The sequence below is a fragment of the Callospermophilus lateralis genome, chromosome 6 (assembly GCF_048772815.1).
Source record: "Callospermophilus lateralis isolate mCalLat2 chromosome 6, mCalLat2.hap1, whole genome shotgun sequence".
NCBI lineage: Eukaryota > Metazoa > Chordata > Mammalia > Rodentia > Sciuridae > Callospermophilus > Callospermophilus lateralis.
The window spans coordinates 82975720-83002073 of record NC_135310.1 but is presented as its reverse complement, the minus strand read 5'-3'; the positions used below and the strand labels follow the sequence as shown (position 1 = coordinate 83002073).

The 26354-nt window shown below is 33.4% G+C and overlaps 1 protein-coding gene across 1 annotated transcript in view; it reads left to right on the top strand.

Moving 5' to 3' along the window:
* Positions 1-20245, top strand: part of Mei4 (meiotic double-stranded break formation protein 4) — a 143573-nt gene extending 123328 nt beyond the window's left edge. Inside the window, exon 4 of the mRNA XM_076859989.2 lies at positions 19979-20245. Coding sequence (XP_076716104.2) covers positions 19979-20245 — 267 coding nt within the window. The remainder of the gene's footprint in view (positions 1-19978) is intronic.
* The last annotated feature ends 6109 nt before the right edge of the window (positions 20246-26354 follow it).

The following is a 26354-nucleotide window of genomic DNA, read 5'->3' as shown; positions in this document are numbered from 1 at the left end:
GACCCAGAAATTCTCACATCTGAGTTTTATAGTTTTTTTCCCCCTAGCTTCTCATTGCTCTCAATTCTGTTAATTTCCTCTAACAGAATTTCCTTCACTGCCCTTCATATCCTTCAGAATTAGCTTCCTATATGAGTTGAGAGGATTTGAGTAAGGACCCAATGACCTTCTTTGCAGAGGCCCAGGGAAGTCTGCCAGGAATGGTTTTGTAGGAGCCATTTCACTCTCTCAGAATCTGCAAAGTCCAAGATGCTTAACCTTTGAGAGCGACAATCTAATAAACAGTTTTATTCTCAATAAGTGGACCATTTAAAAAGGGACTACAATTCCTTACATATGAAACATCATGAATTAGAGTATCTTTTGAATAAAATATTTATGTTTTTACCACTAAAACCACCTTGGAACATTTGGAAAGTTTTTATTTTACTATTAAATATATGATCTTACTTAAAGCTTTTAATTGCATTGTTGTTGTTTTTAAGAACCAGATAATATATTTTGGGTTTGAATTTCAATAATATATCACTTTCTACTGTTAGCACAATAATTTAGTTTCTGAGAAAGGTAAAATTTATTGGAATTTCAGACTAAAATTAAGAAACAAATACAATTACAATTAAAATGTAGTCAGTAGTTATCTTAAATATTCTTTAATTCTAACTAATGATAACCAGCTTACTGAATTATTCTTTTTTCTAAAAATAATTGCTTATAAAGCATATGTCCAGGTTCTTAAAGCATTTTGTAAAATATTTTTTTAGTTGTCAATGTACTTTTTATTTTATTTATTTATATGTGGTGCTGAGAATCAAACCCAGGCCCTAAAACATGCTAGGCAAACACTCTACCACTGAGCCACAACCCCAGCCCCAGGTTCATACATTATTGGGTAAGGAAATTAAATTATCTATGTTTTATAGATGTGGGTGTAGGTATCTTCTCAGAATACATAGTTTTAGTTTTGTAATATATGTTTGAAAAAGATGAGAAGCACTTTTAACTGTGTATTAATATATGCATTCTGACTTGTTCTCCTATTTGCTTTATTTTTAGTGCATTTAATGTCTAAGTTTCCTACAATGTGTTTGTTTTGCTTGTAAGCTTTTGTTACTTTAATTTCTCAAAATGGGGGCATTTAGTGTTCTCTATTGTATTTTTTTGTGAAAGCATTTCTTCATGTTTCTTGACTATGTCAATAAGCAGTAATGCTAGCATAGTAACCATTTGTACCTAGCCATTGTATTGTCAAGTTCAATGTTTATTGTGATAATTCACATATGAAGTTCTACCTTCAGCTATGAGGCCTGCAGGATATGAAGCCATGCTTCTTAATTCATTATTTTATAATTTCTATCCCAGCACTGTTCTTCACATTAACCACTCCCCAACAGTTTCTCATTATAAAGATAATGAAAATAGTTAAACCAGAAAAATTTATTTCATAAATTGAAGTCCATTTCCTTCTTCTAAGCTTTTTGTATTCCAAATAGACTTAAAAAAATTCTCTAGTATATCTTTAGACAACCATATATTATACTTAAGTATAGAGAAGCATTTCACAGAATGTAGTGACAAACAGACTTAATAAATGATGTATTTATTTTTTTAAATCATCTGGTTAAAAGTATTTGAAGTGTTATTAATATCAAATGATTGAGATCCGCCTACACTGATCTGCACGGGACCCAGGCTCATAGTAGGCCCTGGTCCATCCTTCCACCTACAGACGCCTACTGGAGCCCCGCCTGTGGCACAGGACTGCCTCTCTGACAGCAGACTACCGCAGGAACCCAGGGCTGGCCCAGATCTGCCTATAACGACTTGCACAGAACTCAGGTCCAGAGTAGGTCTGAGTTTGCCCACACGCCCCCACCTGGGAGACTAAGCCTAACCCACTTCCATCTTGGGACACTGCAGTCATCACCATAGCCTTTCCTGCACAGTAACCCCTAACTTTTTGACAACAGGGCCTAAAAGCAGCTGCATCTCAAACCACAAATCCCAAAGAGAGTGTGAGGCCCATCCTTTGAGCCCCATCTATGAAAGATATGGCTTCCATCTTGGGGCACCTCAACTATTATCCTGAGTTACTTCAGCTATCGCCACCACTATCTTTAGATGCAGTAGCATACATTGAGGGACACCAGCAGGGTCTGGAAGCCCAACATCAAGGTGAGGTACAGACAATTTGCATGGGTACTACAAGAATATAGGGTAGAAACTGTAATATCTCAGATTCATGTTGCAAGAAAGGAGGACACATAGACAACATGAAAAAGCAAGGGAGGAAAGTGCCCCAAACAAACCAGGATACTGAATAACAGAATCCATGGACAGCGAAGTTGATGAAATGTTAGAGAAAGAATTCAGAAGGTTCATAATTAAAATGATCTGTGAGTTAAAAGAATGACCTAAATGAGCAAATACAGGCAAAAATTGATCACTCCAACAAAGAGATAAGAGAGCAAATACAGGTAGCAAAAGATTACTTCAGGAAAGAGATAGAGACTCTGAAAAAAAACAAAAACAGCCATAAATCCTTGAAATAAAGGAAACAATAAGCAATCTAGTCTGTTGTACAACCAACAGACTACATCACTTGGAAGAAAGAAAGTCAGATAATGAAGACAAAGTACTCAATCTGGAAAATAAAGTTGATCATACAGTGAAGATAGTTAAGAAACCATAAACAAAACATCCAAGATTTATAGTATAGCATCCAAAGACCAAATCTAAGAGTTATTGGGATAAAGGAAGGCACAGAGTTTAAACCAAAGGAATGACTGCCCAGTCTCTTCAATGAGATAATATCAGAAAATTTCTTAAGAAGAATGAATTGGAAAACCAAATACAAGAAGCTTAGAGGACACCAAATGTACAAAATTACAACAGATCCTACACCAAGGCACATTATAATAAGGATGCCTAGCACACAGAATGAGAATAGAATCTTAAAAGCCACAAGAGAGGGAATCAGATCACATATAGGGGGAAACCAATTATGTTATGTGCAGATTTTTCAACCCAGGCCCTCAAAGCCAGGAGATGATGGAACAACATATACAAAGCTCTGAAAGAAAATGGATGCCAATCAAGAATCTTATACCCAGCAAAACTAAGCTTTAGTTTGATGATGAAATAAAAACCTTCCAAGATAAATAAAAGATGAAAGAATTTACAACGAGAAAGCCTACACCACAGAACATCCTCAGCAAAATGTTCCATGAAGAGGAAATGAAACACAATGATGAAAATCAGCAGAGGGAGTTATTACCCTAAAGGAAAATCGAGGAGAAACCAAGTCATGTTAAATACCAAAAATAAACAAAAATGGTTGGTAATACAAATCAAGTCTCAAAACTCTGAATGTTAATGGCCTAAACTCACTGGTCAGAAGACATAGACTAGCAGATTAGATTAAAAAAAAAAAAAAAAAAAAGACCCAACAATATGCTGCCTCCAAAAGATTCATCTCATAGGAAAAGACATCCAGAGACTGAAGGTGAAGCGTTAGGAAAAATTGTACCACTCACATGGACTGCAGAAGCAAGCAGGGATTTCCATCCTCATATCAAATAAAGTAGACTTCAAGCTAAAGTCAATCAAAAAGGATAAAGAAGGACACTACATACTACTCAAGAGAATCATACAGCAACAAAACTTAACAATTATAAAATATATATGCCCAAAACAAAGGAGCGTCTACATTCATCAGACTCTTCTCAAGTTCAAGAGTCAAACAGATCACAACACAATAATTTTGGGTGACTTTAACACAACTCTTTCATTACTAGATAGATCTTCCAAACAAAAGCTGAACAAAGAAACTGCTGACCTCAATAATATAATCAATAACTTAGACTTAACTGGCATATTTTTGAAGGACTTTTTAATTGTGAAAAAGAACAAACAGTAAACTACATAAAAATGAATGGACAGATTAATGAATTTTTTGTAATGGTGCTGGGGATCAAACCCAGAACCTTACGTACACTAGGCCAGCACATTACCACTGAGCTACATCCCTGGATCCAGCTTCATGAATTTTATAAAGCAAACCCAGCCATCCAAAATCAGCACCATGTCAAGAAATACAACACTGCAGTCTCCTCCTCCCCACTGAGATAACCACTTCCTCATTTTTTCCACAGTTTGACCCTCAGCATGGCATCCATGAACATGAAGGCTTAGGTTTTTCTGAGTTTGGGATTCACACATGTGTGATCACAGATGTGTGTGTGTGTGTGTGTGTTATTTATTTTTTTTTTTTTTGGATTTATGTACCGGGGATTGGAACCCAGGCCTTGAGTATACTGGGCAAATGCTCTCCCACTGAGCGGCACTCCTAGCCCCAGATTTGTGTCTTTGTCTCTGGCGGATTCTTCTTCTTATTCTTAGTTGTTGATGGACCTTTATTTTATTTTTATGCAGTGCTGAGAATCAAACCCAGTGCCTCACACAGGCTAGGCAAGTGCTCTGCTGCTGAGCTATAGACCCAGCCCCTGTTACTAGCTTCTTCTTTTTTTTTTCTTAAATAAGTGACAGCAGAATGCATTATAATTCTTATTACACACATAGAGCACAATTTTTCATCTCTGGTTTTTTAGAAAGTATGTTCACGCCGATTTTTGTCTTCATTCATGTACTTTGAATAATGATGTCCATCACATTCCACCATCCTTGCTAACCCCCTGCCCCCTCCCTTCCCCTCCCACCCCTCTGCCCTATCTAGATTTCATCTATCCTTCCCATGCTCCCCTCAATATTTCATCCTTCAATGAGAGAATACACTTTCTTCTCAGCAGCCATTGATCCTTCTCTAAAATAGACCATATATTATGCCACATCAAGGAAGAGATTAAAAAAATTTTAGAAGTGAATGAGAATACACATACAACATATTGAAATCTCTGGGACACTATGAAAGCAATTCTAAGAGGAAGGTTCATTGCATGGAGTTCATTCCTTAAAAGAAGAAAAAGTCAACAAATAAATAAATGACTTAACAGATACTTCCATTGTAGTACTCAAACAGAGGTTTTATCTGTGCTGACAAAAAGTTTCCAGTCACGTCTCCTGTCATATTCTCTAGGAGGAATCAGACCTACATGATCATCATTCCTGGCTCACCTCATTTTCTGCCCTTTAGCATCTCCTCCCACCATGTTACTCTTTCCTTTTGAGTTCTTTCATAACCCCTATAGCTTGCACTCTGTGTTGCCATTATTGAATTGCTTTCTTGTCTCAATATGAGAATCCTTAATTTGAAAACTCAAAATCCAAAATGTTCCAAATCTAAAAAATTTTGAGCATTGACATGATACCACCAGGGAAAATTCCACACCTGACTTCCTATGACAGGTTACATTCAAAACACAAGCACATTAAAAATATCAAATTACTTCCAGACAGTATATGAAGTATATGTGAAATGTAAATTAATTTTTTGTTCAAATTTGGAGCCCATCCTGAAGCTCTTTCATTTATGTATATGCAAATATTCCAAAATCTGAAGAAAAACTGAATTCTGAAATACTGGTCCCAACCGTTTTATAAAATATTCAACTTGTACTCAAAGTACTGATGGGCAGGGATTCCAGCCTATTCATCTTTGTATCCCCAGAGTCTACCATTGAGATAGGCTCATGATGGTACCCAGGGAGTGTTTGTGAAAGGACAGAAAAGAGGGAGGGAAAAGAACAAGACACACCGATACATAAATTTTTGAAGTTCTGTCTACTCACATGTGAGTTAGTCCTCATCCCTGAGCCCTGTTTTTCACTTCATGGTCTCTCCTATTAATAACTTAATTATCTGGTTTATATTGTTTTGTCAAGAGTTTTCATGATGCAAGTCCAGATTTAAATGATCCATTTTCTTCTTAAATATACCCAAAAGGAATTTCTAGCCTTAGAGTATTAGAATATTGTAGTATAAAATAGGAAAACATCTTTATGGATCAGGTTTTTGGTCCCATAATTAAGGGTACAGATACTGAGAAAATTGTTGGAACGCAAGGTAAAGCTATTTAAAGTTGACTCAGGAGATCTGTGAGAACAGAGAAATTGAATGTCATATATTAGAAATTCCCTATTCTTCATATGTAGAAATCAGAGAATTAAAATTGATGTGACATAGATCATAACATCATAACCACCAATCTACTTAATTCAGTAACCAAAAAAAAGTGATAAATTGAAGTCAAACCACAGAATGTTTTTCCAGAGAAATGTGCAAATACAAAATTTTAAAGTATGTGAGATTTAATGTATGGTGTTTTTGGGTTAGGCACTAAAAGGTCACATGACTTAGGATTCAGAACTCATTTTTACTGACTCACCTCTAGAAGAGATTATAACAAGTTTATCCATCTCACCTTAATCAGAAACTAGAAAAGGTAAAGAAATCAAGATAGCATTTATGTAAAATGCCATGCTGTTTTTAGAGGGTTGGAGGACACTTTGCAGTTGTTTATATCCCATAAGACTGTGTTTAACTCAGTTACAAGAAGGTCAGGGCCTTCCAATATCAGAAAGGCTTTAAAATAATCATCTCACATTTAGATCCCTTAGTACTACACTTCTATATACAAAAGAAATTCTCTGCTATCTCAGTTTATGAAGGGCTTTCTTGATAGGAAAAGATACATAATTGGTTATTATTTGATTTTTACACATCTCTAGAGGAACAATTGAGAGTAAACTTGAAATATTTTCAATAATTGACCTCAATAATATGGTAGCATTCTTAGAGGTGCAGTGTACCTTGAGTGTGAGAACTATTTTTTTTTTTCACTTTAGGTAAAAAAATGATAATGATGATGGTTATAAAAGATAATAGATAATGTTTATTTGAATGAATGTGCTCCTGTGCTGTTTTAAATATGTAATCTAATCCTCTCAGTAACCCACCAAAGGAGTTACTGTTATTATTTCCAAATTTTAGAGGAGGAAAATGAGGTTTAGAGAACTTAGAAATACCTTACCCAGATGACAAAGCTAGTCAGTTACTAATCTGAGATTTAATAAGCAATAAGTATGTGTTCAATTGACAGTATTCCAGTGGAATGAATCTGGAATACTGTCAATTTAATGCATACTCATTGCTTACTAAATTCCAGTTCAGTCATTTATGTTCTTTGGCTTTCCTATGTACATATATGTATATACCACAGTGAACCTCAGCAACGTGTATATCCATGACTGGGATCCTAATTAGAATATGATAGATTGCATGCTTATATAAATATTTTAAAAATATATTATAGATTATACTGTCATGTTCAACTAAAGAACAAATAATTTTTTTAAAAAATTGACAGTATTCCTTTACAATGAGGTTTGCTTAGTAAGATTTTATTTCCTCAAAGATGTCAATTACTGACTCAGCCATTTATATCTCTGTTGAGAGTCTTTGTCCATATTTTTGTCAACAAATGCAGATCATTATCTCCTTTCTGTGACTCTTGCCCAAACTCTTCTTGACCATAGGCCATCTTACTCAGTCTACTTGTTTTGCTATCATTTTGTCCTATAAATTCAGCTCTAAGAAGCAAATTTAAGAAAGCAGGTAAAATTGGTTAATGATAAGATCATTAAATAATTTACCTAGTGAAAAATAGGTTTTTGAAAACTTTTGTTTTATGTATATATTTCTTTCATGAATAGTTTAATGTGCACAACCTTGCCTACTTGTTGAACCTACTTCCCATAGGAACAAAACAAAATGAGAACCCAAATATTAGTAGTTTAAATAGTTTAGTTATTTTATTTTATTTTTAATGGATTTTATTTTTTTAAATACACGACAGCGGAATGCATTACAATTCTAATTATACATATAGAGCACATTTTTTTCATATCTTGATTATAAAGTATGTTCATGCTAATTCATGCCTTTATACATGTACTTTGTGGGTTTTTTTTGCATTATAATTCTTATTACACACATATACCACAATTTTTCATATCTCTGTTTGTATATAAAGTAGATTTTTAAATTTTAGTTAACCCACAAATTAAACAAAACCCCCTTAGGACTAATTCCTAGGAGTCTACATTTTAGGCAGGTAACTTTGCTTTTTATCTGTATAAAGCAAAACAGATTAATGTCCATGAAGTCCTTTTTATTCTTTTTTTTTCCTAACACTTTGATCAAAAGATAATTCACCAATCTATACCCCTCACTTCCTTTGTGCTCTGGCTCACAATTCATCACCAAGAAATCTCCCCTAATTAACTGCACTATGCTTTGACCAGAGCTTTATACTTCCTCACTATGGGACTAGCACCCAGGTTGTGGGGAGATAGAAAGGATATAAGACAACCTTTGTAATAGACAAAGTATAAATCAATGTGTGCTTCTATTGTAATCATAAGCTTATTGATTTCTTATGTATATAAATCTGCACATGATTCTCTGCTGTGTCATTGAGCACTGTTGCAAGCATGGTCAGGTACAATAAGTGCTAGCCCTGGTGAGCCCCTGCTTGTCAATTTTTTTGAGCTTTCTCCTGTGCTTCTGAAGCTGCAAGCTGCTAAGTGAATGGCTCAGACAGAGTTAATACCCCTAGATTAATCCCCCTAGAATATTAGACTAAAATCTACTGCCTTCTCTGCCTTCTACTAAATAAAAAAGGACAATTTATTAAAAGTCAAGAATAAGTTTCCCACTTAATTATCATGGTGACAACCGACCTTTTCCTTAAAGGATTGTGTTGAATTCATTCTTTTAGAAGACAACTAATTTTGGTGGGATCTTACTTACTGCTTTTGTCCAGAAAAATATGGCACATAGGAAACTGAGCTAATGGTATATTATAATCAGTGAACATATAATTTAACATTTAGATTATGTGGCTATACTCTTTGACTTAATTTTCTCCTCTGTAACATTCTAATTTTTGCCTTCTCCTCTTGCTTTTGGAGCAAAAAGGAAAATGTGTATCTGCTCCTTCCACAGCAGCAAGCTTATTTCTTAACAGGCCAGACTCCACCTCTGCATGCCCTTGGCTTGCATGCATAAGTTATTAAATCATTGGATTAATACATCTCCGTATCTTATAGCATGAAATATAAACATCCCAATTAAAAACTAAACCTCGGGGCTGGGGATGTGGCTCAAGTGGTAGCGTGCTTGCCTGGAATGTGTGCGGCCCGGGTTCGATCCTCAGCACCACATACAAACAAAGATGTTGTGCCCGCCAAGAACTAAAAAATAAATATTAAGAAAAATTCTCTCTCTCTCTCTCTCTCTCTCTCTCTCTCTCTCTCTCTCTCTCAAAAAAAAAAAAACCCTCAAATTTGTAGTACCTTTTGTTACATTTTCTGCTGACAAAGAATGTGACATTCTTTTTGTCCCTTTAGATATCTCTTATCTATTTTATGTCAGAAATAGCCTAAAGAGGCACATTTTCAAGGCTGAAGTACTTTAAAAATGTCTTCTGTGTCTGGATGAACTCTCATGGTTCCCATTTCAGCAGAACAAAATGGAAGAGGGGAACGCTGACATGGAAGAAGGTGCAGGCATCCCTGTTGGGTATATTGAGCTGCATAGTGCCCTTCAGAATATGACCCTTTATATCTATGGGTGAACCAGATTGCTTATCTGATGATGGCTGTTGTACCTCCATGTACTGGGTCTACATTTCCAAATAAGAACAGTGATGGAGAGAGAAAAATGTTCATTTCAACATTTTTGTCTTGCCACTAATTAACTTTTCCAGGAGCCCCACCCCATTACTTGCACCATAAAATCAGCCCAAAAGGTGACTGGAGAATGCGAAAATTTTGCTTCATCCGTTCTTACCTTGAACAAAAGTGGGGTTGTATTGATGAAGAAGAAAAAATGGATATGGCTTAAGCAATTAGCACTGTCTCCTTCAAGGATAGTAAGTCTCCACTAAAATGTCAAGTTAACTTTCACTGAATTACAATTAGAACAATAATGAGGAATTAGTATCATGTGTCTATAGCTGAACTTAAGAATTTACATTTTGAATTATAATTTAACATATAAAGAAAAATTAATATTTTACACCCTCTAAAAATATTTGAACATTTTTACTTTCTCAAGCACGACTTAAGAACAACAACAATAAAAACAGTTTGATTTTGAAAATGTTCTTTGAAAATTTTAGTGTTTTGTTTTGTTTTGTTTTGTTTTGTTTACCACTAAAGCATTTCCTCATCTGAAGACTCCCATTATGTAAAATGGGATCAGATAATGAGAAGTAGCCATGGCACTATAGAAGCTTCCTCTCAAAACTCATTCATAATGAAATACTTAGGTGGAAGATGTACTGACAGTATTGTGTCAGATCAAAGCAACCTGTGTGTGTACAAAGGTTCATTTAGTTCTCTGGCAGAGTGTTCAGGCAGAACACCTGGGTGTTTTCCAGGTAAGTCTGTTACACATGTATTGGGAATTTTCTGACATACATATTATTAACTCCATTTTGACACTAAAGATGTAAAAATTATAACAAAATTCAGTGGAGTGTCAGCCATCTTCCTGAAACCATTTATTCTAGCTTTCATTCTGCTTATGTCACAATTCAGCAAATGTGAGAGCACATGATTAAACAGAAGAGGCAGCTGCCAGAATAAAGAAATTTGGGAACTAGAGGAAAGATCTCCCCTGCAGACATGCCTTTTTAGACCTGTTGAGAGGGAGGACTGCTAAGACATGTATGTTAAGTGCCTCCTGTCTTGTTCATAAAAAATGGAGTTAGTTTCAAATTAATATTCTGTAAGCTGTTGATATCTTTAAGCCAAAAAGTTAATCAACTTACTTATAATAATAGGCATTTTAGGATATATTTGGAACCCAATACAGATAAATTCTGGTAAGAGAAAAAAGTATGGAAGAGCATAGAGAAATGGGACACTGCAGCTGGAACCCCAATCCACCTGCTACATATGCTCAAATTGGGATCCTCAAAGCAAATGGCAAGAGGCTAAGACCCACTCTACCTACTAAACACCTTGTTTTAAAATAAACTGGGATGCCCTGTCTTTATCAAAATGGAAATCAGTTCTCATTTTTTGATTGGTATAGATTAGGAATTCTTTACTATTTATGAAATTGTGTTATACATGAGAATCATTATCAACTAGAAATAACCTAAATAACTTTGAAAAGAGTAATCATTTGATTCACAAAACTCCACTGTAACTTAAAGCCCTAACAAATTTAGGTACATAATATATATAGTTGTTAACTGTAGTTACCATGATGCGCAATAGAAGTCTTTAACTTGTTCTTCTCATCTAACTGAAATTGTGTCTTGTAGCTAACGTAACCCCAATCTTCCCATCTAAAAGCCTCTGAAAATCAATGTTTTACTCTGTTTCTATGAGTTTAGCTTTTTTTTTTTTTTTTTTAAGATTACGCATGTAAGTGAGAACATTCAGTATCTGTCTTTAAGTAAGTGACATGACGTATTTCGGTTAACATGTTGTCCATCAGCTTCATTCGCGTTGTCTCAAATGACAGAATTTCCTTTTGTTTTAGAACTGACTAGTGGTCCTTGAAATACATTTCACATTTACTTTATTAGTTCATCCATTGTTGGACATACAGGTTGATTCCCTATCTTGACTATAATGAATAATGCTGCACTGAACATAAGTACAGGGGTACCGTCAACATCCTGATTGCATTTCCTCTGTGCATATATATATACACACCCAGTGGTGACATTGCTGGTTTATATGTTGGTTCTATTTTTAAATTTTTGAGGAACTTTTCCACAAATGGCTGTACTAATCTGCTTGTCCACCAATAATGTACAAGGGTTACCTTTTCTTCAAACTCTAATCAACACTTATTATCTCTAGACTTTTTCATCAAAAAGGTAGCCAACCTAACAGTTGTGAGGTAATATCTCGTAGTAGTGTTAATTTGCAGTTCCTTGATGATTACACCTTTTGGCCATTTATGTATCTTCCTTTAAGAAATTACTATTTTAAAATCACTTTATATTTTCTTAACTTTTGAGTTATTTGTGTTCCTTACATATTTTGGATACTTACCCCTTATTAAGTACTTTGTTTGCAGATATGTTTTCCCATTCTGTAAGTTGACTCTTCACTCTTTTGATGATTAAGTAGATTATGCAGAGGCTTTTTAGTTAGACACAATCCATTTGACTATTTTTCTCTTCTGGCCTATGATTTTGGGGATATATCTAAAAAGAATCATTGCACAGACCAGTGTTACGGATCTTTGTCCCTATGTTTTATTCTAGCAGTTTTTAGTTTCAAGTCTGACACTTATATCTCTTACCATTTTGAGTTGAATTTTGTAAATGGTGGAAGATGAGCATCTAAATTCATTCTTCCACGTGTGGATACCTAGTTTTCCCAGCACTGCTTATTAAAGAGACTGCTGTTTCTCCATTATGTGCTCTTGGCAACTTTGTGGAAAATTAATTGATCATAGATGAGTGGGCTTTTTTCTAGAGTCTCTATTATATTCCACCGGTCAGTTGTCTATATTCCAGTGCCATACTATTTTGATTACTGTGGCTTCATAGTGTATTTTGAAGACAGGTAGTGTAAGACCTCCTGCTTTGTTCTTTTTGTTCAAGATGGCTTTGGCATTTAGAGTCTTTTACGATTTCATACAAATTTTAGAATGTTTTTTTCTATTTCTGTGAAAAGTATCCCTGAAATTTTTATATGAATTGCACTGAATTTGTAGATTGGTTTCAGTGTTATGGACATTTTAATGTTAATTCTTTCAATCCATAAATACAGTATATTTTTCCATTTATTTCTGTCTATAATTTCTTTCATGAACATTTTATAATATTCAATCTATAGAGCTTTTGCCTCCTTCATTAAATTTATTTCTAAGTACTTTGGGAATTTTTATAGTTATTGTGAATGTTGTTTTCTTTTTTATTAGTACATTATGGTTATACATAATGTTAGGGTTCATTTTGAGAAAATCATACAAGCATAAAATATAATTTGCTCTACCTCAGTACCTGGTACTTCCCCTTTCCCTCCCTTCTTTCTTTCCCTTGTTTCTCTTACTCTATTCTACTGGTCTTCCTTTAATTTATTTATACTTTTTTTAAAAAATTAGTGCTTTATAGATATAAAGGTGAAGTTCACTGTGGTATATTCATATATGTACAGAGCAAAAATTGGTCAATTTCATTCCACTGTTCCTCTCTTTTCCCCTCCTTTGTCCCTCCCACTTATATCCTTCCTATGTTCCACTGATCTCCCTTCAATATTCATGGGACCCTCCTACCCTTTTTTCTCCCATCATTTTGATCTATATTCTTTAAATAAAATTATTCCACCCTTAACTTCCTGAATGACTTCACTTAGGTATAATGTTCTCCAGTTTCATCCATTCAGCAGCAGATACAATAATTTAATTTTTTATAGCTGAGTAAAACTCTATTGTGAATATATACCACATTTCCTTTATCCATTTATCTGTCAGTGGATACCTGGACTGGCTATTATGAGTTATGCTGCTAATTGATGTGACTACATCACTATAACATACAGGATAAATACTGAGGTGTGGAATAGCTGAGTCACATGGTGGTTTCATTCCTCCTATTTTGATAAATTGCCACACTGCTTTCCAAAGTGGTTGTACTAATTTGCAGTCCCACCAACAATATATTAATGTACCTTTTATCCCACAACCTTGTCAGCATTTATTATTATTTGTATTTTTGATAATTGCCATTCTTACTGTAGTGAGATAAACTCACAATATAGTTTTAATCTGCATTTCCCTGATTACTAGGGATGTTGAACATTTATATATATATATATATATATATATATATATATATAAATAAAACACATTTTATTTGTGTTTTCATTTCATTTTATTTCCATTGGTATTTCTTTTTTTTTGAGAAATCTATGTTTAGTTCTTTTTCCCATTTATTGATTGGAACTTTATTTGGAGGGGTGTTAATATTTTGAGTTCTCTATATATTCTGATTATTAGTTTCCTGAGGAGCAGCTGGCAAAGACCTTCTTCCATCCTTTAGGTTCTCTCTTTACCTTCTTAATTATTTCCTTTTTTGTGCAAAACCTTTTCAGTATGATGCCATCCCACTTATTGATTCTTGATTTTTATGTCTTGAACTTAAGGGATCCTGTTAAGGAAGTCATTGTGTGTGTCTTTATGATGGAATGTTGACCCTGTAAATTTTTTCTAGCAGTTGCATAGTTTCTGGTCTAACTCCTAGGTCTTTGATCCACTTTCAGTTCACTTTTGTGCAGGATGAGAGACAGAGGTCAACTTTCATTCTTCTACATATGTATATCCAGTTTTCCAAGAACTGTTTGTTTAAAAAGGCTATCTTTTCTCCACTGTATGTTTTGGGCAACTTTATTAAGTATCAGAAGTCTGTAATTATGTGGAATTGTTTCTGTGTCTACTTTTTCATTGGTATTCATGTCTGCTTTGGTGCTGATACCATGCTTTTTTTTGTTACTATAGCTCTGTAGTATAATTTGAGATGTGGTATTGTGATGCCTCCAGCATCACTCTACCTGCTGAGGATTGCTTTGGCTATTCTGTGTCTATAACTCTTCCAAATACATTTTAAAACTTTTTTTTCCCTGCAAAGAATGTCATTGGTATTTTGATGGTGATTGCATTGAATCTGTATAATGCTTTTGGTATTATGGCCATTTTGACAATTTTAATTCTATCTAAGAACATGGGAGGTCTTTCCATCTTCTGAGATAATTAGTTTCTTTCTTCAGTATTTAATAATTTTCATTTTAGAAGTATTCCATTTTTCTTTAATTTGGTAGAATTCAGCAGTGAAGAAATCAGCTTCTGGAATGATTTTTGATGGGAAACTTACCTAGTTTAGTCTCCCTATTTATTATTGGCCTATTCTGATTTTTTTTTATTTCTTCATAAAAATTCATTCTTAGTGGTTGTTTGTGTCCCGGGATTTATCTGTTTCTTCTAGATTAAAAAATTGTTGGTGTATAAATGTTCATGTAATTTCTTATGATTCTTTGTATTTTTGTGGTATTAGTTATAAAGCTTCCTCTTTCATTTTTTTAATTTATTTGAGTTTTTACTCTTTTTTTCTTAGCCTGCCAAAAGGTTTGTTGTTTTTATTTTTAAAAAATATGAATTCTAAATTTCATTGACCTTTTCTGTTGTTTATTTTTGTCTTTGTTTCTTTTATGTTCATTTTGATACTTATGTTTTCCTTCCTTTTACTGTGGGTTTAGTTTATTCTTTTTCTGAGTCTTTGAGGTATGAAGTTATGTTGTATATTTGAAATCTTTTTTAATATAAACATTAATAGCTACATACTTTCTCTTAGAGCTTTTAATATATCCCATTTTTGGTTTATTGTGTTTTCATTTTATTTGCCTAAAGATATATTTTAATGTCTTCTTTTTAGATTTATAATTAAGGAACCTCCTTAATTTCCATTATGATGAATTTTCTAGTTTCCTACCATTCTAGTGGGAAAATATACTTGATATGATTTTAATCTTAAATTTGTTACAACTTGTTTTGTAGGCTAAAGTATGATCTTTCCTAGAGAAAGCTTTGTATTCACTTCAGAAGAATGAATGTTCTGTTGCTGTTGGATTGAATGTTTTAAGTCAGTCTGTTAGGTACATTTACTGTATAGTTCAGTTCAGTGTTTTCATATTTATTTTGAATTTGGATTATTTATCCATTGTTTAAAGTTGGATATTGATATCTCTTACTAATACTATATTTGATTCTATCTCTTTAGAACTCTTAAATTTACTTTATATATATACTTAGGTGCTTCAATGGTGGATGCAAATGTACTTACAGTTCTGAATAACTTTCCCTTTATCTTTATGTAATGACCTTCTTTGTCTAATTTTACAGGTTTGATTTAAAATATTTTTGGTTGAGTTTTTATGTAGCCATATTATCCATCTTTTGGTTTCCATTTGCATGTTATATCTTTTCATCCCTTCACTTTCAGTGTATATATGTACTTAAAGGTAAAGTCAGTCTCCTCTAGACGGCATTTACTTGGTCTCTGTTTGTTTGTTTGTTTGTTTGTTTTATTCATTTAGTCTCTCTGACTTTTGATTGGAGACTTTAATGTATTTATATTCAGCATAATTACTGATAGTAAGAACTTAGTGCTTCCATCTTGTTCTTATCTGGTTGTTTTATAGATCCTTTGTTCCTTTCTTCCTCTCTTACTGTCTCTTGTGTGATTAGATATGAGGTGGTTATAAAAAGTCATACAGTCTTATAGTTTATAAAATAAGCTGTTTTAACCTGAAAATAACTTATCTTTGGTCTTATAAAAATTCTGCAATTTTATTCCAATTCCCACAATTTGCATTTTTGGTGTCATAGTTTATATTTTCTATACTGTGTATCCATTAACAAGTTATTGTGGATTTATTATTATTTTAAATATTTTTCTTTTAACCTTTATATTGAACATATAATCAATTTACATGTCACCTTTATAGCATTAGAATATTCTGAATTTGACTGTGTACTTTTATACCACTGAGTTTTATGCTTTCATATTACTAGATAACATCCTTTTCTTTTAGCCTAAAGAATTTCCTTTAGCATTGATTGTAAGAAAATTCAGATGATGATGAACTCTTTCCTTTGCCAAATAAAGTGTTCTTGGTTGGAATTTGGTTTTTTTTTTTTCCTTTAGTACATTGAATATACTCCTGGCTTATATTGGTTCTGCATATATGTGATAAGCTTCTCTTGCAGCTTTCAAAATCCTCTTTGTCTTTACTTTTAACCATTTGATTAAAGTTTGTTTTGGTGCTCTTTTGTTTGGAATCAGTGAGAATGCAGACTTGTCCTTCCTGCACCTGGATGTTTATATACTTACCTAAATTTGGAGAGATTTTTAGCTATTAATTATTTGCATATGCTTTCTGTTTATTTGTCCTTCTCTTCCTCTTTTCTCACTCCTTTGACTTGATTTACTCTGTTGATAATATCCCATAATCATACTCAACTTCTTCATTTATTTGCATTCTCTTTTTATATTTACAGTAAATTTTTCTTTTGTCTGAAGAGTTATATTAACACTATCAACTGCATTTTTTATTTCATTCATTTTATTTTTTAGCTTCAATTTTTCTTTATTTTTTAAAAACAATTTCAGTTTATCTGCTTGATTTTTCATTTTGGTCATTCATTGTTTCTTGATTTTGTTGAACTATTTATCTGAGCTTCTTTAAAATAATTATTTTGAATTCTTCATCACACATTTTGTAATTCTTCACTTCTTTGGGATAAGCTACTGGGACATTATTATGTCTTTTTTTAGGGATATGTCTCCTTAATTTTTCACATTTTTTATTGCCTTACATTGTTATCTGTGCATTTGATAGAACAGTCATCTCTAACTTTACAGGCCAATTTTGGTGTGGGAAGGCTTTCCCCTTTGTGCCATGGAGTAGGAGGATACTTATTGGGTGGGGCAGTGGTTCCAACACCAGTGACAGCACAGCTTTGTAGTCTTGCAGCTCTGCTGATGAGATCAGTCTTGATGAATATTCTGAGATCCTTATTGAGGGGCATCTTTTGTGGTGATGTCTACTATGGTATGTCCAAACTCTTTTCTCCCACCAGGAAAGTCTGCTGAGGTTTTCTCAAGGTTTTCTCAGCACAAGAGTGATGAGTAGAAAGCATCCATAGACCTGAGCCTTGAAACATTGGGACATATTGAGGGACTGTTACTGTGATACCTCAGCCAGTAATGGCACTGGTTCTTGGTACACACTGCTGCATTGGTAACAGTATGCAAGGCATGAATAGTTGTGAAACAGGAAACTGAGAATGGGAGCACAGTCATGGTCAGAGTTGTAGTGTTCCAGGGTTAGTGCAGGGCATAGTTCTGTATGCTATCTGAGCTAATATCCAAAACATAGGCACATTCAAAGACCATGGCTCTGGATCCCAGAGTGCAAACTCTCTTGCTATAGGAGGGACTTTGTCTAAGATGTGAGAGATTGCATTGTAGCCACAGAGAACATATCTGGAGTATCCATACTCACAGGTAGTCTGTGGCTTGTAGTTAGAACAGGTGATGGCTCAGTTCTGAAGTGGCATAATAGTGGCTACTTTTGAGGGAAGATGTGTGTGCAGAGGGGAGTTAGATCCTATTATAAGCTTTAAAGAAACTATTTATTTTCAATGATAAAGGTATATTTGTTTATCAGACCACCTTTTTGAAGTGTAAATTCCCCTGAATCTAAAAGAATGTTCTTTAATTTCTGTACTGTCACAGTGAATATATTTGGTAAATGTTTCTAACACATTTCTTTCTTTTATCCCATTGGTAATGGACTTTTAATGAACAAATGAAATGTATAAGAAAAAAATGTCCCTGGTTATGATCAGTAGACTCGATGTTCTAATTAGTCTACTTCTCAGAAGCCCAGTTTTCTTGCCTGTAGAATGTTGATAAGCATTCTGTTTACCTCACAGGGCTTCTGGGCATATTTCTTAATTAGTAAGCAAATAATAAAGCTACCTTCTGCTTTTGCACTGATACTGCTATTGTTTCATGTTATGCTTACCATTGTCCACTTTTTTAGGCCTTCCTTTTATTTTCCTTATATTTAGGCCAAATAAATTTTATAAGGTGCAATTATGTTTCTTTTCATGTCTATGTACCTGATTTGGTATAATGCTGCTCCTCTCTGCCTTGCATACACTTAGCATGAGACCACATCTAGTCACTTAATGATCATAACTCTACCTGCTCTGGAAGTGAATTTTTCATCCAAACATGGCCCTAAAATCCTACTCCCAAATATCCTCATATTACCATTGGCAGAAGAATCATGTATTGGAAATCTTTGAGAAAATATTGACTTTATCATTCAATATTGTTATGTGTAAGGCTCTATGCCAAGTATTCCCAGATAATCTGAGTAATTAATTACAATTTGAGTATTCCTTATCCAAAATTCTTGGGACCAGAAATATTTCCTATTTCAGATGTTTTCAGATTTCCAAGTATTTGCATATACTCAATGAGATCTCTTGGGGATGGAACCCAAGTCTAAACCCAGAATCGATTTGTGTTTCATATATACCCTATGCAATTATAAAAGTAATTTTACACAGTATTTGTAGTGCACCTACATTATGAGTACAATCAGAAACAAAGTCAGGTATGGAATTTTCTACTTGTGGGTATTATGTGGACACTCAAAAGTTCTGGATTTTAGAACATTTTGGATTAAGGGATTTGGGGTTTTAGGGATGCTCAATGTGTATAGCAGTTCAGAGAAAAAACTTGAAGCTTTATAAATTGTCAAGGGAAAAATAAGTCATTAGTCATTCATTATAATTATAAAATCTTTGAAAATAAGAAATTTTCTTCTTTGTTCTCCTCTCCTCCACCACTCAAAGGGAGAAGAAGACAGAAAATGTTAAATAAATCCGAAACTTGTACTTTTTCTGAAAATATTTTTTGGGGGCATCTTAATGAGCTAATCTACACTCACATTTTTTTTTTGTGGACCACGATAAATTTAATTAAGCCAGAACATCTCAAAATACCAATTATGAAAATTACATAGGTAGTAAGACTATCAACTGGACTTGAATTAATGATTTTATTTTCCTTTAAAATGCTTTTTCTTTTATTTATTTTTATTAATAGTGAATTATACATAGTATTGGGGTACATTTTTACTTAATCTTGTAAGCATAGAATATGATTTTCTCAACTTCAGTCCCCAATACGTTCCTTTTCCTTTCCTTCCTCTCTCCCCATTTTCCCTCTGGTCTTTGTTCTATTTATATTTTTTTAAATTAGTGATTCATAGATATAAATCAATGTGGAATTCACTGTGGTGTATTCATGTATGTACATAGTATAATTTCATTCCACCCTTCCTCTTTTTCCTGTCCCTTCTCCTTCCCCATCAATCCCTATTTTTTAATATATTTTGTTATTTATTTGTAGGTACAAGCCAGTTATGATGTGACACGCTATGAAAATATTTTCTCCTTGTTCTGGGTTCTAGAGCAGCTTCTTCAAATGGAAACCAAAGACCACACTGCCAATATAAGGCATGATGACCCGGAAGTCAAGAGATTTCTTCAGAACCATGATGAAACTATCTTCCAGCTTTCTGATGCATTTCCTCTGTTTACTTTTTATTTGTGGAGACTGGGCATTCTCTTGAACTCAGCAGACATAGAAATTGTTGAAAATAACTCAGTTCCCTAATGATTTACAAATATCAGAATATCTTGTGCATAAATATTTTTAAGAACATTTTAAATGAATGTTTTTAAATTGATATCTAAATGTAATCATTAATTCAATTTAAAGGTTAGTCTTCAATTGTGGATAAATAGATTATGAGTCATCTTTCTATATTAAAATCAGTCTGTTCAGGTGAGACTACTTGCCTCATTCCCATGTAATTGTATCTTATGTCACTCAATATAGTCTAGCTCTATTATTCTCAAAAATGGACCTTTAATTATCTTTCTCATAACAAATATTTAAATTGTGAAAGATTTTCATGTAATAGATTCTAAAAGATAATGAAGGAGATCTTAGAATTTTCTGGCTTTATCAATACAAAGTGTTTAAAACAGTTAGTTATAAATGCAGTTTTTAAAACATATTTTCTTACATAACTGTGCTTACATCTCTTGTGTCACCATAGAGGGTACTTAAAAAGAAGGAGGAAATTTTTTAATATTTGGAAAACTCGGAGCATTTAATTTTATATAATGAACATATTCGTCAAGTCTTTTTGAAAGTATTATTTAGTTCCTTAAAATATGCATTGTTTTTTTCTCAACAAATACATGCTTTGATTGTTGATTGTATTACAAAATTCCTATGATTATTTAAATGTAGTTAATTGTATATAATTGTTATCGATGCTTCTATAAATTCTAATATCCAACCAGAAAATATACTTTTTACTTTTATATAAGTGTTGGTTGAATTTTCCAGTTATGCAATTTAATTGACTTCATTTCAATTATTAAAAGTACGACCAACAAGCTTAATAGCACACATTATATACTTTCTTATTGTGCAATTTGAAGTACACCAAATATAAACTTGCTTTATTAATTATATGTGATTTTTATTTTAATTGTCATTTTTAAATGCCATGGGTACAAAAAAAACCTTGCTAATTCCTTCTACAATATATAAAAAATATCATCTGCCAGAGTTATAGGGGGAGGTGGGTGTCTAGCTTTCTTAAAAAAATAAAGACTTGGACTGAGGCTATGGCTCAGTGGTAGTACACTTGCCTAGTATGCACAAAGCCCTAACACACTGTGTTAGATTTCTTGCTACAAGTCAAGCTTTGGTCTCTTCCGCATGTGCTTATTCTCAGATCTAGGCTGACAGAGAAGCAGCTATTTAGAGGAAACTCTTCTTATGGCAGTGACAGTTGAGCAAGATGAAAAAGGCTAGGCTGAGAAATATCACATTGTCACTTGCACCCACACACGTTGGCCCAAGTACATCAAATAACCAAGCCCAAAGAAAAGGAATAGCAAAGTACACTCCACATGTAGTGGGAGAAAAAGCAAAGCTATGTGGCAAAAGGCATGAATACAGGAGAGAGTGGAGATTAGAGACCGATAATTTATTCTAACACAAGTACCAGTTGAACACAAAAATTCTAGATCCTGGATGAGGTCTTTCTATATTTGGATCCTACAAACATCTCTTAAGATTTCTGTCAGTCACTTCAGTTGGTAAGATTACACAAAACCCACTTCCTGTGACGTGTCCATCTTCTCTCTTCCATATTTATTTAACAAGATTCCTAAGTAGCTGTGCATCACAGTGGCCCTTTTCCCACTGCACCCAACCAACATAATGATCAGCTATGAAACTGTGAAACTTTTGTGACTAGAACAAATTTTTAATTCCAGTAGGATTCAAGCTTTCAAGGTCTGAAAGTTAAACTACAAATCTTAGTTATTATAGGAGATTCAAAATGTTAGGATCATTTTTTTAAGAGAGAGAGAGAGAGAGAGAGAGAGAGAGAGAGAGAATTTTAATATTTATTTTTTAGTTTTTGGCAGACACAACATCTTTGTTTGTACGTAGTGCTGAGGATCGAACCCGGGCCGCACGCATGCCAGGCGAGCGCGCTACCGCTTGAGCCACATCCCCAGCCCCAAGGATCATTTTTACTATATAAAATAGAATGATATTTTATCTCCATTTTGGTTTCTTTTTATGTAAGCACTTAACTTCAGGGAAGAATATGATACCCAACCTTTCATTATCTTCTGTTTCAATCAATTTCAGAGTTAAATGTGCAATAAATTTAGTGTTGAGGTCTAAATATGCTGTTAAAAAAGAAAATAAAATGAGATATTTGTTTTTGTATGTTTCAGTAAAGGAGAGAAAAATGAAAGAAAGAAGGGAGGGAGGGAAAGAGAAGAAATGTAAGAAAGTCAACCTAGAATTATAGTAGTTAATAATATTATAGTAATTTAGATTTGGCTAATTTCTAATTTTAGAATTAAGGTTTGGGGGATATAAAGAATGGAGACAGTAGGAATTAGGCAGTATTTGGATAAGGCTGGGAAATAAAGACCATAAAATAATACTAAAAATGGAGGAAATGATAATAATTGCTAATACTAACAGTTTTTCTTATACATGATAATAAATTAATAGTACATGATTAATTAAATTATGAGATATTTACATTAAATAAATATGTAATAAAATTTTTATAAATGAATAATAATAATAAATGATACATATATAATAATAATATATAATACTAGTGAGGCACTAAGTTAAGCATTTTATTTTACTTGTTCTTTTTAGATATGCATATAGTAGAGTATATTTTAGCATATTATATATACATGGAGTATAACTTATTCTACTTAGGGTCTCATTCTTGTGGTTGTTCATGATACAGTTTCACTGGTCATATATTCATATATGAACATAAGAAAGTTATGTCTGATTCATTCTACTAACTTTCCTATTCCCATCCCCACCTCCCTTCCTTTCATTCCCTTTGTCTAATCCAATGAGCTTTTATTTTCCACATCCCCCTTATTGTGTGATAACATCCAATTATCATTTTACATATAACAATTTATTTGGTCCTCCCAACAACCATATGAGGTAGATATTATTATTTCCATTTAAGATATGAAGAATTCAAATAAAAGAATGTTAAACAACTTGGTCAAATCCACATAAACAGAAAGTAGCAGAGTTAATTTTCATCCTCAGGAATTCCATCTTCCTAGTCCAAAGTCCTACTAAGCTACACCGCTTGTTAGGTGCAAACTATCCTGGTACTTCATGAGATTTTTTTCACAAATGAAATTTCTTTGCAATTGTGCTTATAGTATTATATGCCCTCAAGTATGACTCTTATGGCACAACAGTTGAAATTCCTAGCTTATTATTAGTTTATTTTGGTATTTTCAAACCCTGTAGACCAGCTGTCCTATCTAACACTGTTTTGAGGAACAGCAACTTTGGCTTTTTCTGAGTTGTAGTTTCTTGTTAATCAAGATTCTAGCTAAGTTATAGATAGTCTCCAAACAATAATGTTCTAAATGAGTGTGAAAGTGTAGAACATAGCCTCAATGCTCAGTGAAACAGAAAAAGAAAACAAAAATGATTGTTTTCTTCTTGAGTCTATAAGTAGATGCAATTATTTCACAAACTGTTAAAATTTTAAGTGTATTTGTTGGTGTTATATAGCAAAAGGAAGTATGTTTCTATAAAGGAGGGGAAAAGCCATACTCATTTCTAAATTTTCAAGTATATGTATAGATTCTATGAAGGCCATGTTGTAAGGGGGGAAATATTAATGGCTCTGGCTTATGGTAACTAGTTTCATTTATTCCTCAAATATTAGGCACCAACATTTTGTGCAAACCAATTATTTACATAAATTTTTAAAAATGCCAAGCTTTATCTTTTGTCAGGTTCCTAAAATTGTTTTAACAGTCAATAAACAAAGCAAACATCCAAATTTGCTAAATGAGAAAATTGTGGTGATGTTTAACTAGTAATGAAAAAAGTGTAGAAAATTGTTATTATTAAAATTGAATTCATTTCTTTTCAAGTTTTTGTAGAATTAGACAATACTAAATTTATTTGGGCAGTGAATAGGCTAGTCTTTTAAGAATATTCTAAGTAGACAGACACAGAAAATTGTCAAAGGAAATGTCATCAGCCCCTGTTTTGCATATAAAAGGAGTTTTAAGGATGTATTACTAATAAGAAACAAAGCTTGTGAGAAGAAAATGTTCTAACATTTAGACATTGAAATAACTCAGTTTTATAATTGATATGTATATACACTGAATTTGTAAAATTTTCTTTTGATATTTTAACATAAATTTACACCAGCTCCTTATATGGTTTGTGAACTTTTATTTTATTTCAGTTAGTATTTGTAAGTATTCCATAGCCAGCCCAGGGGGGCAAGAATATTACCTGGCAATTATAGTAACCGTAGTTGTCTCTGAGCAAGTGTGATCTCCAGGCCAGCAGTATTAGCATAATTGGGGAACTTCTATGATACATATTTTAAACCTTCACCAAGACATACTGCATAATCAGAAATGCTGTTGTTCAGTGATCTATTTTATCAAATCTTACAGGTGCTTCCAATGTCTACCAATGTGTTCTCATTGTTTTTGCTAAACAGAAGGATTGAATATACATGTAAAATTATTCAGAACATGGAAATTCAATCACCTCAAGTTACTTAATTGGATTTTTTAACCTTCCCTGGGTATGCCTAAAAAAAGGATTTTTTAGAAACTGATTATTCATGATCCACTTAAAAATAAGTGAATTTATAAATTTGTAAATATATCAGTTGACTGTAATAGCACTTTAAAAAATTAACAAGTTTGTACTTATATATTAATTCCCTTATTGAAATACATAATGATTTCCCATCAGTAGAACTTCTAAAAATTATTGTAATCTGTGTTTAAGAGATGTTATAGCTTTTTTCATAGACCTGGCATAGAGTACTGAACATGAAGAGAGATTCAGACTTGATGTTACTTTATCCTAATAATATCAAATTCCTCTTATTCTAGGAAATCATTATATATATGGTAATTATAACTTAGTTATAAACATATTTCTCAACCCTACAGATGAAATTCTAGCTTTCTTAAATCTTTCTGGAACATAGTAAGATAGAAATAATTAATAAATGATGCTTAATTTAATTTTACTCCTGTGTTTAACTTAACTCTCCTACTTTGGGCCTTTGCCATGCCATGTGAACTTCAGAGTTTAAGCATAGCACCCCTGACACCTTATGAGGGGACAGGGCTGCTGTTAGCTTTAACAACTGCTAAGACATGGTCATGAATGATAAATATTCAGGGACATGAGAAATGCTAGACACTCAACCATCAAGGAAAGGGATAGACTTCTCTCACTCAACATTCAGCATTCATTTTGTAAGAGCACCAAATCCCCTGAAACAAAGTTTAAAATTTGGGGGAAAAGTCTCCTTTCTTCTGTTTTACCTGTGTTTCCTTTGGGGGGCTTGGGGGTTTTTGTTGTTTTTATTTTTAATGAGAATACTTTTATTTTTATTCTATTATTTTTTAAATTTATTCTCTTTAGTTGTGATACATCAGCATACACCCTGACATAATCACAAAAGCAGGGAACCAAGCCATTCCACTTCAGGTCCCTGTATGACTTTTAAGAGATGGCATCATAAGCAGCATTGGCACTGTTGTGCTTTTTTGCCCTCACCTGCCTGGAGGACATAGAGCAGACCCTGGAGTTACCCGGCACAGTGTTCCCTCTAGGAGAGCTCCAGAACCCGACTCTCCTGGGAAGATGACCTTTACAATGTGGAAGTGAAGTTTGCCACCGCAGATTACACATTTATCTTTCAACTTAATAAAACCTAGAAAAAAACATGAGCAGATCTGAGAGAATGCAGCCCTTCAATTGTAAAAACACAAAACAAAAAATACTACTGGAAATATCTAGAAATGCAAGAATGTCTCCAATTCCAAATGAATATGAGGATACTATTCCCAATGGAAACATGAAAAATAAAACTCTAAGATCACTATGATCTTGGCATTTTCCTAATCGAATGTCTTTTCATATATGCCACAAGCTATGCACCTTTGCACCCTCTCTTGATTAAGGCAGATATATAGTAACACCTAACATGTATTGAGTATGTGCTAGGAGCTCTACTAAGTAATATTGATTACTTAATCCATCTAACAACCTGATAAGTATATTATTATCTCCAAATAGATGAGGATGCAAGCACAGAGCCATTCAAGTAATTTGCCTAAGGTCATGGAACTGG